The sequence below is a fragment of the Rana temporaria genome, chromosome 1 (assembly GCF_905171775.1).
Source record: "Rana temporaria chromosome 1, aRanTem1.1, whole genome shotgun sequence".
Classification (NCBI taxonomy): Eukaryota; Metazoa; Chordata; class Amphibia; order Anura; family Ranidae; genus Rana; species Rana temporaria.
The window spans coordinates 54,494,472-54,512,768 of NC_053489.1; the positions used below are offsets into that span (position 1 = coordinate 54,494,472).

Consider the following 18,297-nt stretch of genomic DNA (forward strand, 5'->3'; position numbering starts at 1 on the left):
ATCCTTGTTCACACAAAATTAGCTTAACATACTGAGCCACAAGTGAGATTCAGACACATATAAACCTCAGTACAATAATTGAGAATAAATATAGTATTCATAGCAATAGAAGCTGAAATAACAGTATTTGTATAGTATAAAAAGATGCAATAAAGCATTCTGAAAGCAATATTTGGTATATAATAAGTGGGGGAAGCGTTTCAAAGCATTTCTTCACTACAAACACATAAAAGCTTGCCCTTGGACACATTTATAGCACACTTTTCCCCTATTTCCCCCTAATGTTTTTCCACTTACTGTGATAACACATTGGACATCACATTGGACATCACATTGGACATCACATTGTTCCCTACCTCCAAACATATTTTGCCCTTTAAACACAAAAGGGAAAAATGTTTGGCTTTTTGCACAATACTTTCTCAGTAAGTATGATGGAATATGATAGCACATCACTATAGAAGAGAAAAAATGCTAAAACATTAAGATATTTATAATGCATTAGATCAACTTTGGAATGTTAGATTATTATAAATCCTATGTAAGTATGTACAGCCAGAGCTTTTTTTCTCAGAAAGTAGGTGCAGGAACTCAACCACGACCCCGTTTAGTTTTTACAAACAGTAGAAGGGTCTTAACAGGGCATTAAATACCAGGATTGCATAACATACAGAGTGTAGAGATGTCACTTGTAAACACAAAAAACGGACTTCTGTGTTTACAAGTGATTGTGGTGAGCAGGCACCAAAGGGTCTGAGCCAGAGGTGGTGGAACTGAGTTCCCCCAAGTTCCCCCTGAAAAAAAGCCCTGTGTACAGCTAGCAGAAAATTAACATCTTACAGCATTGTTCAGGTATCGTAACCACAAGGGAATCACAGGCTTATCCCCCAGTAGGACTGGAGTGTTGCTTTGTTTTTGAAGATGTGTCAGGTTTGTATCGACATGGGGGTTAATTTACTAAAACTAGAGAGTGAAACATCTGGTGCAGCTTTTCATAGAAAACAATCAGCTTCCATTGTTTTTGTCAAAGCTTTACTGAGCATGCTGAAGTTAGAAGCTGATTGCCCACCATGCTCAGCTGCACCAGATTTTGCACTCTTCAGTTTCAGTAAATCAACCCTACAGACTTCTATTAAGGTTGCAAAAAAAGAGAAAAAGCAGCGCCCCCCTAAGCGTAGTAATCTCGTAACTCGTATCCGGAAGTGACGTTTCATCGATGTGCTCCACGGAACGATGTCCCCCTCTTCCCAGCACCGGAGGTACACCATCTCTCTACCGTGGCTGACAGAAGTGTGGAATACATAGCGACGCCTGTCCAAGATCACCAGGACCAGCAGAACACTTACATTCCAGATGCTTGAACGGATGACAAAACCTACAGATAAGCCCATGTTTTTAATTTCTTTGTGAATGACACCTTCATATGAATTACCTGGTTTTTAAAATAAAACGAGATTACTACGCTTAGAGGATGCTGCTTTTTTTCTCTTTTTTTGCTATTTCAAATTTTCTTCTACCTGTAAGCTGGCAGCCCTCCTTGCTAGAGTATAGTTTTATCTCTTATATGGACTTGTTCTAATGGACTAATATATACAGTTCTGTGATCTTTCATGGTTTAAAGATCAGTGTCTTTTCTTCTCTCTTATCCCCCCTTCACCCTTTCCCAATCTTCCCAGATTTTTTAACTAGTTGTTTGCTACTATATCCAGAGAGCGCTTGATCAACCCCTGGTTTGTGTATATTAAGGTTGCACATGCTATATTGAGGAAAAAATGGCTGTCTCTCAGATGCCAGAAGACTGCAGTGGCATCATGAAAAGAGGTCCCAGCAAGACTGGTAGACAGCAGGTCGTGTCCTTGATGTTGGATACTCAATTATGACACCCAAAGGGAAGCCCTCCATATAGTTACTTAACATTGGACTCTGTTGTGTAAAAAAAGGCATTCAAGTGTTTTGTTGAATTTGGGCATGAGTGGTAAGGGAACAAGTGGCAACATCTTCCCTAAGGTGGACTTTATAGTATCACTATAGCAAAAATAAGGTATTCTGGTATATGTATGTTGTTAATCCCTGTAATGATAATATTCACTGTATGATTATTATTATTATTATTATTATTATTATTTTTAATTTCTGTGCTTTTATCTTTATTGTTCTCCATATGTACATACAGGCCAAGCTGTCCAGCAAAAGTGGCAGTTACAAGGGGTTGGGAGACACAATATAACACTTATAATGAATGACCATCTTTTACCCATAAGGTTACAAAAATGTTTTTTAAAAAAAGAAAAACATCCTGTTACTGTAACTGCTTTAAATTTGTAAGCTAGAGTTAGGCTTACATTTGATTATCTAATGTCCATCTAAGACAGGGGTCTGCAAACTTTTCGGGAACAGAGGTTGCATTGCATATCTTGCAAATACAAAAATCAGTCTAATAAATAAATTAGTCGCAACTTGCATCCCCATCACAGTTTTTCATTTATATCAGGGTCACCATTACCTTAGTGTCACCTTCAGAGTCCCCCCTTACCTTAGGGTCACCTTCAGAGTCCCCCCTTACCTTAGGGTCACCTTCAGAGTCTCCCCTTACCTTAGGGCTCCCATCAGAGTGCTCCCCAACATTAAGGTTCCTGTTAGAGTCTCTGTTACTACTGGAAGTCTTACAGTCTGCCTGTAGCAACTGCACGGGAGCTGGGAGCCAGAGCAAGTCTGGATGGAAGACTTTCTTAGTGGTCCCAGCAACCAACAATTGAGATGATGAAAATCTAGCAGGGGAAATGTAGGGGTTTGGCAGTGTAGACCACAGGCAGCCTGAAACCACAATCTCTGCACATTGAGGATATGCCATTGACCATAGCTACAGGCCCTACAAAAACCTGTAAAGGGTCATAGTTTGGAGACCCCTACTCTATACCAACCTTTTTCCCTAAGGTTCATCTAAGGGTTGCTAGGGGTTCCTTGAGCAATGCACAATTTTGCGTCTCAGGTAAGTAACCACCAAAACAAATGACCTTTTTATCTGTCTGTAAGAAGGGGCATTCTTTCCACTATCTAACAGCATAAAAAGCATTCTTTCAGTTAACCACCATGCCAATGTTCTTTAAACTGTAGATGTAATTAATTATTGTCAGGGGTTTATTTTCTATAGAGAATCATGTAGGCTGTGTGGATCACCCACAAGGTGACCTAGCTGACTTCCTAGGGCCCAGCGTATGTCCAGGTGGCCTGACTTGACCTCATCTTCAGTTTCAAAAAGTGCCTCTGTGGAATGTTCAGTAGCAGAGCTGGAGGGCCACCACATCTAACAGACAAAGCAGGTCTGGAGGAGTTGGTTGAAGCCATTGATGATGCCTCCAGCAGATTCCCATCCTCGACAGTGTTTCTGAGCAGGGAACACTGCACATGCAGACAAAATGTTTATGTCTATGTGTTTGTAAGCAGTAGAGAGGGGAAGCTTGCTTGATAAGCATCAAGAAGGATCAGGGACTCTAAAGACTGGACCAGGAAACCATGGACAATCTGATCACCTACAGCCTGCACAAAGACAGAACCTTCTATGTGGTCTTGGGTCAGGATCCCAAAATGTTGTCATCGCCTCCGTGCCCAATACAGGCCACTCGCTACTTTTGCATGGTTGCCCCCCTTTCTACACAACAGTCCAGCCAGTTTGCATTAAGTTACTTTGTTACATTAGGGTCAGGACACATGATAGGCATCATGTGAAGTTCAGAGAAATGTCCCAGTTTCCCCAACTTGCAGCTCTGTAGAAGTTCTATCTCTGCTGATTTATAGAATAGTTGCTTTAGTTGTGTTTAGAAGAAACTTTTCTTACTGTCTGCTGAAGAAAACAGGTAAACACAAAAGCCGTAAAAATTATGCAGCGCTTATTATCTGCCGAGTCAGGAAGATTAACAATACAATTCCTATTACAGGCAGCTGTTGTTCATTTCATTATTCTGTAAGCTACAGAGATAGAGCTGAGTACATTATCATCGGAAAATAGCTCTGACTCCATTGTGGACATCCATGTCCACTGGAACATCCTGTACAAATACGTACAACGGCTTCTCAATTATAATGACAGCAGATAATGACTGATTAAACAGTAGGTAGAAGAAGAGAAAATTCTATTCTCTGTCTTGAACAATAAATGCTGTTTATCATAATGTAATAGCAACATAGGTAAAGTATGCAAAAGGGATTTGTCAGCAATTCACAACAATTGAAACGATCAACCTGCACTTTGCAAGGTATGGCATTTTTCTGTATGTATAGTGTATTAAGAAGTCAAGTGTCCAGCAAATTTCCAGATTTACAATTAGTAAAGGCAAACTCCAAAAAATAAATAGATAGGTCAGCTCCACTTTTTAAAGAGAAGGAACCAAGGAACCAAGTTAAAATGCAGGCTACCAATGCTGACCTGTCCTAAATATTTCAATGTTCTTCTTCTGCCAGATATTCACAGCAACGCTTGTGCACAGTTGCAGTAGTTTAAGAGCATGTGATCAGGTAAATTTCCTACTAATCACTAATACAGGGCTAGGGTGCACTTTGCTTCCTCCTGCATGAGTAATGGGGGCTTATTTTATGCCAGCGAAAAAATAAGAGAAAAAATTTGGGATTGTACCCTTACAAATGTTACGTTTGCGGACTAGACAGACTCCCCAGGGCAAGGTTGGATGAACTCACTGCCTCTCCTTGCTCCTGCTGCCTCTCCGGTTAGGGTCCCTCCAACTGCCTCCTGTGGTGAGATCCTTCCAGGCCAGCCTCCCGAGATCCAGCCCGAGGTAAGACCCCTCCCCTGCAGGGGTCCCTCAATGGCCACGACAGCTTCCCCTCAGCACTGTTTCTCCATCTTTCACCAGCTCACCAACTCCCCTGCTGTTATGGCTCATGTCTATTTAAGGGCTCCTTAATTCCCTGCCAGGCCCCCAACCTGGTGATTGGCTAAGGGCCCCTAAATATTCAAGGCAACTCCTCCTGGCCTCCGCCCACTATCTTCCAGAATGTTCTCCAACATCACTGCTGCATTTACAAGGTATAATCTAGGTTTGAAAAGACGTATGGTTCACACAAAGTGAGTTATTGTCCTTTGTGTCTATTGAGGGATACATTTATATGAAGATTTTTGTGCATAGAGTTCAGCTTTAAGTTATGGGGGAAGGGGGTCTTCAGGTATGGAATAAAATCCAAAGATTATGACGTGGGCTAAAGTGCAAGAGAAATAAAAGTTAGAATGTATTGAATTGAAGGGTTTTCAGTTAAATGAACACAGCAAAATTGTTTCTGCATATATGATAAATTTACATACCTTGTAGACTACATTGTTCCCATAATAACAATCATTATATATGTATTCTATAAGAAAAAAGCCTTTAGGTCTAAAAGACAGACATAGTTCTTCATAAAATGTAACATTTATTTTTATTTCACAGTTATAATTTTATCAGTACAATAGGCTGTCTTTTTTTATTCAAGGGCATAATTTATATGCATTATACATTGGAGTACACCACTGAGAATCACACTTTAATTACACCCTGACACATGAGGTTTCTGACTAAGCACCACATGTATAGAAAAAAATAAATCTTCGATAATAATTTGCTTTTTATACAGTATTTAATTTAAAGGGTCAGTCCACACAAAATGTATCTATTATTTTGTGGTATTGAATCACCCACCAGACTCTGGCTTGTGATGTCATGTGTTCCCAACTCCTCCTCCCCCATGTCAGGGCTATGACAAAGGGACCTCACTGTTTCTGGAAATTTTTGAGTGCTCATTTCTTGCATAGCACTTCCAATACTGACTTAAAGGAAATCTACAGTGCATCCGGAAAGTCTTCACAGCGCTTTACTTTTCCCACATTTTGATATGTTACAGTCTTATTCCAAAATTGATTCAATTCATTATTTTCCTCTAAATTCTACAAACAATACCCCATAGTGACAACGTGAAAGAAGTTTGTTTAAAATCTTTGCAAATTTATTAAGAATAAAAAATGAAAATATCACATGTACATAAGTATTCACAGCCTTTGCCATGACACTCAAAATTGAGCTCAGGTGCATCCTGTTTCCACTGATCATCCTTGAGATGTTTCTACAACTTGATTGGAGTCCACCCATGGTATATTCAGTTGATTGGACATGATTTGTAAAGGCACACACCTGTCTATATAAAGTGCCACAGTTAACAGTGCATGTCAGAGCACAAACCAAGCCATGAAGTTCAAGGAATTGTCTGTAGACCTCTGAGACAGGATTGTAGGGAGGCACCTATCTGGGGAAGGGTACAGAAATATGTCTGCAGCATTTAAGGTCCCAATGAGCACAGTGACCTCCATCATCTGTAAATGTAAGGAGTTTGGAATCACCAGGACCAAGAACCAGATGGTCACTCTGACAGAGCTCCAGCATTTCTCTGTGGAAAGAGGAGAACCTTCCAGAAGAACAACCATCTCTGCAGTACTCCACCAATCCGGCCTGTATGGTAGAGTGGCCCGACAGAAGCCACTCCTCAGTAAAAGGCACATGACATGTCTGGAGTTTGCCAAAAGGCAGCTGAAGGACTCTCAGACCATAAGAAACAAAATTCTCTAGTCTGATGAAACAAAGATTGAACTCTTTGGCCTGAATGGCAAGTGCCATGTCTGGAGGAAACCAGGCAACGCTCATCACCTGGCCAATACCATCCCTACAATAAAGCATGGTGGTGGCAGTATCATGCTGTGGGAATGTTTTTCAGCAGCAGGAACTGGGAGACTAGTCAGGATTGAGGGAAAGATGAATGCAGCAATGTACAGAGACATCCTTTGACGAAAACCTGCTTAAGAGCACTCTGTACCTCAGACTGGGGCGAAGGTTCCTCTTCAAACAGGACAATGACCCCAAACAAACAGCCAAGATAACAAAGAAGTGGCTTTTTGGACAGCTCTGTGAATGTTCTTGAGTGGCCCAGCCAGAGGACTGACTTGAGCCCCATTGAACATTTATGGAGAGATCTCCATCCAACCTGATGGAGATTGAGAGGTCCTGCAAAGAAGAATGGGAGAAACTGCCTAAAAATAGGTGTGCCAAGCTTGAAGCATCATACTCAAAAAGACTTGATGTAATTGGTGACAAAGGTGCTTCAACAAAGTATTGAGCAAAGGCTGTGAATACTTATGTACATGGAATTTTTTTCGCTTTTTATTTTTAATAAATTTGCAAAGATTTCAAACAAACTTCTTTCATGTTTTCATTATGGGGTATTGTTTGTAGAATTTTGAGGAAAATAATGAATTTAATCCATTTTGGAATAAGGTTGTAACATAACAGAATGTGGAAAACGTCTTTACATAATCTGTTTCTATTTATATTGTTTAATTATAATTATGTACACAGGGGAAGCCAAATTTGCTCATTATATATACCGGTACATGCCATTCTTCTTAAGGACTCAAATACTTGTCTTCGGTCCATTTAGCAGTCCTTAGCTAAACTATAGAAATTGAGTTCTGAAGTTTTTCCAGGGAGAATGGCAAACTTAATTTCCACTTTAAAGTTGAACTCCACCCAAAAATAAAGAGACGGTCAGCATCATTCGACCCAATTCCTTAAACCCAGGTCATCCCGGACTCACTCCCAGCCTATGACTGGACAGTGAAAAGAGAAACAGCACAGTGATGTGCTCACCTCTCTGTCACTCTGCTCCCCCTCCTGCTATCAGCATGCTTTTTGTCAGCAGATAAACTGATTGGCTCCTTGTGCTGCTTCAGTTTAGGCCAATATGTATTCTGCTACATATTTTTATTAAAAAAATTAGAGTATATTCACAGATACATCGGTTTGCGCAGCTGTGCCGCCTTGTCACAGAATTTATGTGGAAGGCGGTCAGAAAATGGATAAAGTCCAGCCTTTGTGACAACCATGGCTGTCACCATAGACACAGTGGAGGGGGGGTGAGCATAGCCACCCAGGGACAGGAAGTGTGTTATTTACAGGATTGCCAGGTGAAATAAAGAGAAAAAAAAAGCTTGAAAAAAGAAAATGAATGCAGATAATACATCTAAAGATTGGTAAACTATATTTGAATTTTATGAGTTTAATTTCTGCCAAAAATACTGTTTACATATACTGTATGTATAAAAAAAAATCTATTTTGTTTTATTATATACTGTACCTTCTGTGCCAATAGGTAATATACAGTATACCTCAGTATATATTACAGAATTTTAGCACAACAATATATTTCATGTCAGCAAATGAAGTATAATCTTTGGTTTTAAAACTTACCATTATAATAAAGATTTTAGCACCATTTAAAAATGTATACTCACAAGTAGAGATAAGGGAACACGTGCACTGGAACTAATATGAGGTTGCTAATGAGCTGATTCATGGATAATCATTGATCCCAATGTCACTGACTACCTCTGTCAATACATTTTTCTTTTAATCATGCATCTTTATAAGGTATGTTAGTATTATTCTTCAAAATATTTATCAATGAGCTGGTGCTTCAGATCACCAGGTCCACCCGCCCACCCCTACGAAACAATCCCCCCACCACCAAACAAAACAAACTACTCAAATATCATCCACATAAGTTTTTTTGCTTGCGTCAAAAAGGTGATGGAGGAATAAAAGCTGCTGTTGTGCCAGTGAAGGCCCAAATATTTCTTCTCCCTTCCCCAGGTCAACTGGAAGACAATGTTATATCTTATCATTATTTCGAATCACTAGCTATAGAAAAAAAAATAAAAAATAAGCAACAACAGCACATTATGTTTTCTTTACAATTACACTTTCTGTCCTGGAGGTACCACTGGGGCCAAAAAGTACGGGGAGATGTCTCCAAAGTCACCAGAACAGGCATCCCAATGGCCTTCATTTGGGACAACTGTACCAGGACAATCAGAGAGGGTAAAGCCTAATACAAACACGCCGAATGTTGGGCGACATCGGCCAGTTCAATAGAAACTGGCTGACATTCGGCCCGTGTGTATGGCAACTGGTTACCATAAGACGGGGTGAATAGAAAAGGGATCTCTTGGACACCTTTACCAGTCTATCAGGAAGGTGGTGGTAATGGTGGCACATAACTCCTCACTGTGATTGCCAATGACTTTTTGGAACAATGTTGGTGTAAAATACATCCCCCACCCTCCCTGAAGGATCCATCCAAAGCAGAAGGCTATATGGGTTGGTATTGATCTTGTAGGAAGCTCACAATCTCATGGCTTCAGTGCTATGAAGATATCAGACTGAATGCCTTTTGTGTGAAGCCGGTGTTGGATGAAGGAGGTACACTCTTTATAAATGTATACCAAATACACTATGACATTTTTTAATTAATTGGCAGATCTGTTAATCAGATGGCATGAGCCTATGAGGTAAACAGCATTGAAGTGGATTCTAAAATGTCAAGCATCTCTTCTTACAAAGTAATGTTTTTCAATATGTAGACAGTCATAGGTGATGTCACAGCAATATTGACTATACAACGAATAGCACCATTAGGAAATAGCACCTCCTGTGTACAAACACTCAATGTATGAAAACATGTTACACAAATGCTATGTCTTCTTTGAGTACGAAAAATAATTGTATATGAGAAATTGATGGGTTTTATCAAGGTAAACATCGGAAATAACAACTTTCCATATCTTTGAAGGACACTTGTAATTTTTCAACAAACACACAGCAAAAAAGAAGGTAAATAAGATAGGCAGTGAGTATCTAAAAAATTCAGTTATGAAGGTTTTACATGAATCTTTGGTTTGTAATGCAGAGCCTCACCACTTGTACTAATTAAGGCACCTAATTTTTATGTTTCCATAGTAATAGTGGTGCAGCTATCACATTTAGGCTTTTGCAAAATATACTGTAAGTCAGGACTGCTACATGTCAATCCTGTACCCTCTTAAGACTTATAAATCTCCTATCCCTCTCCCCCCCCTGCTGCCAACATGCCCACCCCATTATCCCCTATACCCACAAATCTCAACCTCTATAACTCTCCTCCACACTTAACCTCTTCAACTGCGAATAGTATGTTTCCTCTCTTCCTGGAGAAGTGATTTAGCTGCACACTTGCCGAGAGTGGTGGAGATGGATATGGCCTATGTATGGCTTAAGTATAGCCTAGACATCTACTTGAGGTCTGGCAACAACTTCAACCACTGCTACCCCTATTCCAATGCCATTGCATTGGAATAGGGGTAGCAGGGCTCAAAGTGCTTGTTTACACTAGCAGCAACCCTTGCAATCCCTCTTAAAAATTATCCATAGTTGATGCTTTTCAGAAAGTGGTTGACAGGTGGTCAAGAAGCAACATATGGCCACCCCACCTCCTGTTTAAACCTTGAAAAGCCTGCACCACTGCACCGCAACTGTGTGTATTGCACCAATTTCAGGATGGCTGTGGCACAGTACTGGCTGCCAAATGCTACAGGGGGGTATAGTTTTTGCATAGCGGCATGTGTACAATCCCCTCCGGTGGCTGTGTTGGGTTAAGGATGGGGGGTGGTAGAACCGTAACTCCACTGCTTATTTTTACTGCCCCATGCTAGAAGTGTAAATAAGCCCTAAGGATGCCATTCTCTGGAAATATTTTTGGAAAAAGAACACTAGGCATTTGAAAAATGGAAGAAGTATTAACTCAATTTTTTTGCAGAACTATCTATAGTTTGGTGTAACCGTGATGTACCAAGATACTAAATGCCATTTAAGCCTAGCTTTCTAGACTAGCCTAATCTCTTAGCAGTGCTATAGTGACTGGAAATTGGATTGAGCCACACAGAACCACAGCAGACCTTTAGGAATGATAATTCTAAAATTAATAACCAAACCTTCCTATTACAGTGCTTACCCCTCCTATTCCTTGCTATCACAGCATTGTGTCTACTACAACACCACATTACAGGTGTACTTGAAGGCAACTCAAATTTTAATTAAAACAGCAATAGGGGGGTCTGGAGGATGAAAGTGTACTTTTTAAATTGCATTTATCTCCATTTAGAGCAATCCCATATTCCTCAAGCAGCAAGTCCACTTCCAGGGCTGTATCTCCCCAGTACTAAGTGCTGGCCTCCTGAGGATTTGCAAAATCTAATCAAAAGTCCTAGAGCTGGATAACATTGGAACTTACAAAAAGTAGATCAGGGTAATGAAAAGGAATATCTGCGATTTTTATTGGTACTGCGACCTTATGGTGGACACTTTTGACACATTTTTGGGACCATTGGCATTTTTATAGCGATCAGTGCTATAAAAATGCATTGATTACTGTAAAAATGCCACTGGCAGGGAAGGGGTTAACACTAGGCGGGCGAGGAAGTGGTTAATTATGTTCCCTGGGTGTGTTCTAACTGAAGGGGGGGTGGGACTGACTAGGGGAAATGACAGATCGATGTTCATACATTGTATGAACAGACGAATAGGGTTGAGCGAACCCGAACTGTAAAGTTTGGGTTCGGTACGGACTTTGGGTTTTTCCCGAACCCGGACCCGAACCCGAATAATTTAAAAAAGTTCGGGTCCGGGATCGGAGTTCGGGAAAAAAAATGTGCGGAGGTCCCCACAAATTCAATAACCAGACCCTTTATGTCTGGTATGGATATTCAGGGGAACCCCGCCGTCAATTTAAAACAAAAATGACGTGCGGTTCCCCCTAAATATCCATAACCAGACCCGTTATCCGAGCACGTTGACCTGGCCGGCCGCAGAAAAGAGGGGGGACAGAGTGCACCCCCCCCTCTCCTGAACTGTACCAGGCCACATGCCCTCAACATGGGGAGGATGTCCCCAAGGGTTGTGGGGATGAGACCCTTGTCCCTATCAACATGGGGACATCCTCCCCATGTTGAGGGCATGTGGCCTGGTGCGGTTCAGGAGAGGGGGGGGCCGCACTCTGTCCCCCCCTCTTTTCTGCGGCCGGCCAGGTCAACGTGCTCGGATAACGGGTCTGGTTATGGATATTTAGGGGGAACCGCACGTCACTTTTGTTTTAAATTGACGGCGGGGTTCCCCTGAATATCCATACCAGACCTGAAGGGTCTGGTTATGGATATTTAGGGGGAACCGCACGTCATTTTTTTTTTAAATTGACGGCGGGGTTCCCCTTAATATCCATACCAGACCTAAAGGGTCTGGTTATTGAATTTGCGGGGACCTCCGCACATTTTTTTGTTTCTAAAAGTCTGTGTCCCATTGACTACAATGGGGTTAGGTGTTCGGGTTCGGGTTCCCGAACCCAAACTTTTTTTTTAAAGTTCGGGTTTGGACCCGAACCCGAACATCCAGGTGTCCGCTCAACTCTAAAGATGAACGGTCATTTCTCCCCCTGGCAGGACCGGGAGCTGTGTGTTTACACACACAGCTCCCGGTTCTCGCTTTGTAATGAGCGATCGCGGGTGCCCGGCGGTGATCGCATCCACCGGGCACGCGCGTCGGCACCAGGGATGAGCAGGGGGCGTGCGCGCCCCTAATGGCTGCAATGCGAAGTGACGTATAGCTACGTGATTTCGTTGTGGCATTGCGGAGAGGAATCATGGGTCTCTCTGAGGCTCCTTTTTCTTCACACCTGATATTGTCATCTGGAAATGGACATTATAATATCGCTATAGTTCTGAAACCCATAGGAGTGAAATTTTACTACTCACTAGTAAGGGATAGAAAAACTATTATTGACCTTTGTGAACCTTTTCACAATTCTGTAGTTGCCGCCCACATTTGACAATGGGAATTTTTGCACTTTGCATTCAGCTAGGGATCCTGGACTCCTTTAGCTGGAGTATGGTTGTGTTTTGCATAAGCTAGAGTTGCCAATGTCAACTATGGTTCCATGGAACCCTGGGGTTCCTCTAGAGCAGGGTTTCTCAACCAGGGCCTAGATTCACGTAGGGCGGCGTAAGTATGGGCGGGCGTAGCGTATCGTATTTACGCTACGCCACCGCAACTTAGAGAGGCAAGTGCTGTATTCACAAAGCACTTGCGTCCTAAGTTACGGCGACGTAGCGTAAATGTGCCGGCGTGAGCGCGCCTAATTCAAATTGTGAAGAGGTGGGCGTGTTTTAATGTAAATAAAGCATGACCCCACGTAAATTAAGTTTTGAACAAACGGCGCATGCGCCGCCCGTGGACGTATCCCAGTGCGCATGCGTCGGATAGAATGGCTAAGATACGTTGAACACTGCCTACGACGTGAACGTAACTTACGCACAGCCCTATTCTCGTACGACTTACACAAACAACGTAAAAATTTACGCTTGTTCCGACGTCCATACTTTGCATGGGCTACGCCAGTGGTCATCAACCCTGCCCTACAGGGCCCACTAACAGGCCAGGTTTGCAAGATAACGGAAATACATCACAGGTGATATCATTTGCTGCTCAGTGATTGCAGTATTCTAGACTGCATCTCCCCAAGGTAATACATAAAACCTGGCCTGTTAGTGGGCCCTGTAGGGCAAGGTTGATGACCACTGGGCTACGCCACCTAGAGACCTGCTTTATCTTTACGTCGACGTATGTCTTACGTAAACGGCGTAACTAATTGCGACGGGCGTACGTACGTTCGTGAATCGGCGTATCTTGCTCATTTACATATTCAACGCGAAAATCAACGGAAGCGCCACCTAGCGGCCAGCGTAAATATGCACCCCAAGATACGACGGCGTAGGAGACTTACGCCGCTCGTATCTTGGCCAAACCTATGCGTAACTGATTCTATGAATCAGGCGCATAGATACGACGGCGGCCATTCGGACTTACGACGGCGCATCTGGAGATACGCCATCGTAAGTCTTTGTGAATCTGGGCCCAGGTTTTTTTCCAGCTGTTTCTAGAGGTTCCTTAGGCAATGAGCAATTTCTGTCTCTCAGATAAACTCCCACTGACACAGTTGATCTTTTTAGCTTTCTGTAAGGGGCAAATTCTTCCTAATGCCCACATGTGTAAGGTGCATTCTTCCCACTGACCATCACACTACTGTATCATGAATTGTAGATATAGTGGGGTAGATTCAGAGAGTAAATACGCCGGCGTATCCATAGATACGCCGCGTAATTGCTAAGTTGCACCGGCATATGTACTTTCTGTATTCAGAAAGCTAGATACGCCGACTGTAGCCTAAGATACGACTGGCATAAGTCTCTTACGCCGTCGTATCTTAGGGTGCATTCTGACGCTGGCCGCTAGGTGGCGCTCCCGTAGTTGTCAGCGTAGAGTATGCAAATTGCATACTTAAGCCGATTCACAAACGTACGTGCGGCCGGCGGTCGTTTTTACGTTGTTTGCGTACGTAGTTTTCGCCGTAAGGCTGCTCCTGCTATTAGGAGGCGCAGCCAATGTTAAGTATGGACGTCGTTCCCGCGTTGCGATTTGAAAATTTTACGTTGTTTGCGTAAGTCATCCGTGAATGGCGCTGGACGCCATTTAAGTTCACGTCGAAACCAATGACGTCCTTGCGACGTCATTTACCGCAATGCACGTTGGGAAATTTTAGGGACAGCGCATGCGCAGTAGGTTCGGCGCGGGAACGCGCCTAATTTAAATGATCCACGCCCCCTACGGGATCATTTGAATTACGCGCGCTTACGCCGGCCCCTTTTACGCTACGCCGCCGCAACTTTACAGGCAAGTGCTTTGTGAATCAAGCACTTGCCCGTAAAACTTGCGGCCGCGTAACGTAAATGTCATATGTTACGCCACCGCAGTTTTGCGAGCCCCTACCTGAATCCACCCCAGTAATTTTTACCAGGGGTTCCCCAAGCCTGAAAAGTTATTTAAGAAGTTCTTCTCTGTTAAAAGGGTTGAGAAAAGTTGCTAAGGTTTCCTTGAGCAAGGAGCAATTAATACCTCTCAGATAAGTAACCACTGACACCAGTGATCTCTTTAAAGCCTAGTACACACAGTGAGATTATTAGACAAATTATCGTCCGTTTTTATTTGGATGCTAATCTCCATATCAAAAACGAATAGGTTACTAAAGTTCGAAAATTCTCGTACGACAGAATACAAATTTGCAAGTGATGTAATGTGTTGTAGTGTATTTGTATTGTATTTTCAGACAAAAACTGTAATGATTAAATGAAAATTGTATAATTTGGTATCATAGGAAAAAAACAGTTTGTCCCTTCCTACCACTGACCACAAGTGTAAGGAGGCTTCTTCCTATTGACCATTACTCTAAAGTACAATGAGCTTTAGATATAGTAATTATTAACAAGGGTTCCCTGAGAACAGAAAGGTTTTGAAGGGTTCCTCCACATTAAAAACTTTGAGAAATGCCGGGCTAGAGTGATACATGTCTTCCTAGGATACCTTATCACTACATCTGAAATTTACTTTAAACAGTACTTTTGTTTTTTCAGAGTAAAACGAATGACCATATTTGATGTTGGCGTAAATACAGTTTTTCAATAATATTAAAGGTATGCATTCATATCTATTTATGACCTGTATGATCCTCAATGATATAACATTTTATTATATTATTGTATTGAAAGTAGGGCACCATAAAGATTTTTTTTATACTTTCAATACTTAACCGCTTTTGCATTTTTGACTTATAAACACTTCTGAGCATGGATAAAATGCAAAGCTGATACATTTTTCCCAGAGATTGGTGCAGCACTGAACTGTTCGTATTATTGGTCATCGGCAGTTGCAATACTTAGCAGTGCTTTTGCTTTATGTTGATTCATAGGCACCACTGTGCTTGTCAAGAGTCCAGATTCTCCAATGATATCTCTACAATTTGGGAATAAAACCTTGGGGTAAGGTCCAGCTGGTCCCCAAATAATGAGTTCAGGTCCTGTGCTGAGAAATAGGTAACTTGGTTCTGTTTTTGGATGGCATTCATTGATTTTGTTTTAGAATGTTATATCCTCAGTTCATTTATTGCAGTAGATGGAGAATGAACCAGCCTGATGAAGCAGATGACAGACTCAGCCTCCTTGTAGAGACTCTTCTTGCCTGGTACACGTGAAGCAGCACTGAGACTGAATGGCTTTCAACGAACACTTCCCAATAGACTTCACGGTATTGCAGAAATTAATTGACAGCTTGTCTTTCTTACACAATGGAACATCTGCAACGAAATAAAAACAAACAAATCTGTCATGCAGGTATTTTGCCAGGAATATTTCTACTTACTAAAGTTTGGAAATTATGTTTTGGAGGGGTTGTTGTTGGTCTTTATTTTGTTCTGCACTAAATATCTAGAGAAGAAGGATTTTCAGCATTGGGCTTAATTGGAGCGTCTCATGTGTATTAGTTAATGGAAACCAGAGCAAAAGTGGAAATACAAAACTACAATGGTCTTAACACCCAATCAAATTTCCTTGGTGCCCTTCCATGCTTCTTCATTCCTGTGCCATGAACTGTGATATACATCAGCCAAACTCTGCAGCAGAAGCATACACAGTCCTGATGGTCTGCAAGGTGATCCAGAAGAGCCTGGATGTCCTCAGGCAGTAGACAACACCAGACTGTCTGAAACTCTCCCTCCTCATTGGAGACAGCAGCGGGGCACCATTGGCCCCCCTGTTGTCAAACTCAGTGAGGAGAAAGAGGGGATAGGGCCAAGCCATGGCTCCATGTCTGAATGTCTAAAAGTGATCTTGCGCTAAAAGTGTAAAATCAATACAAACAGATTTCAAAATGGTGCAAATATGTGATAAAGTGCTATCTATGTAATACCAAATGGCTCATATAAAATAAAAAAATAAACAAACAATGAGCCAAAAAATGACAAAAAGTGCAAAGCTGCAAAAAATGCAGACATATTTATTTACGTGTACAGTAAACACCATTAGATCTAGCAGCTTCTGTCTCTTAGACTTCCCCAAATTCATATCTACTCACTAGTAGCGTGAGAGACTTTTTACTCCATGTCTAAATGGACACACTGAGCAGCGGTTCTTCTCGGGTGCCTCCAGAGCCGAGCCACTACTCTGTGTGTCTATTCAGACAAGCTTTTTTATCTTTTTTAGGTACTTATATAGCGCTTTCAATGTACGCAGTGCTTTACATATATATTGTACATTCACATCGGTCTCTGCCCTTAATGAGCTTACATTCTAGAGTCCCCAACTCACATTTATACCTACACATACAACACCAGCCAATTAACCTACTACGCTTTGGAGTCTGGGAGAAAACCAGGGTACCCAAAGGAAACCCAGAGAGAACATGCAAGCTCCAGGTAGATACTGCTATGGTTGGGATTCAAACTGACAACCCTAGTGCTGCTTAGCGAAGGCACTAAGCACTTAGTCACTGGTTATGAAGTCATTGCCTTAGGATGCTTGCTGAAATTATTTTGTTGATCACCATCTCAAATTTATTAGCTCCCCTCTTCCTGTCTGCTGTGTTTAGATGGGCCAAATTCAATTTAAATCAGAGTATGAAACGATTGCTCACTCTTAGCACAAAACACCTAGCACTCTACAAATGATGTAATGAGTGTACCATGTATTCAATTTTTTATTGCAAAACAAAGATTTTTTTAAATATTTTTATTAACCACTTCAATACCCACCCAGTGGTAGTGGTAGTTACATAACGTCCATAGGAGTGATCTCCCATCCTGGGTGGATGTTATATGGCACCCTGGGCTTCCAAGCTTTCTAGGGGGTGCTAGACGTCTGGGAAGCCCAGGACGTCATATGACGCATCGCTCGGGACACGGTGCGCGCGCCCGGCGTCTGTGATGTCCGCCGGGCACCCGTGATTGCCCGTGATCACGGCAGGACCGTGGATCTGTGTGTGTAAACACACAGATCCACGTCCTGTCATAGGTGAGGAGACCGATGTGTGTTCCCAGGACAGAGGAACACAGATTGGTCTCCTCCCCTAGTGAGTCCCCGCCCCCTACAGTTAGAATCGCTCCCTAGGGAACATATTTAACCCCTTGATTGCCCCCTAGTGTTAACCCCTTCTCTGCCAGTCCCATTTACATAGTAATCAGTGCTGTTTTATAGCACTAATCGCTGTATAAATGTGAATGGTCCCAAAAATGTGTTAAAAGTATCCGATATGTCTGTCGCAATGTCACAGTCACAATAAAAATCGCAGATCCCCGCCATTATTAGTAAAAAAAAAATGCAATAAATCTATCCCCCATTTTGTAGACACTTTAACTTTTGCGCAAACCAATGAATATATGCTTATTGCAATTTTTTTTTACCAAAAAAATGTAGAAGAATACACATCGGCCTAAACTGAGGAAAAAATATGTTTTAAAAAAATATATATATATTTATTAAATCAAAAAGTATTTTTTTTTTCAAAATTGTTACTC

General features: G+C 41.8%; 1 protein-coding gene across 1 annotated transcript in view; it reads right to left on the reverse strand.

Annotated features, from left to right (window-relative positions):
* Positions 1 to 15,100: 15,100 nt before the first annotated feature.
* The window catches only part of ADAMTS12 (ADAM metallopeptidase with thrombospondin type 1 motif 12), a 646,291-nt gene continuing 643,094 nt past the window's right edge, over positions 15,101 to 18,297 (reverse strand). The window contains exon 24 of the mRNA XM_040338094.1: positions 15,101 to 16,083. Coding sequence (XP_040194028.1) covers positions 15,941 to 16,083 — 143 coding nt within the window. The 3' untranslated portion in view covers positions 15,101 to 15,940. The remainder of the gene's footprint in view (positions 16,084 to 18,297) is intronic.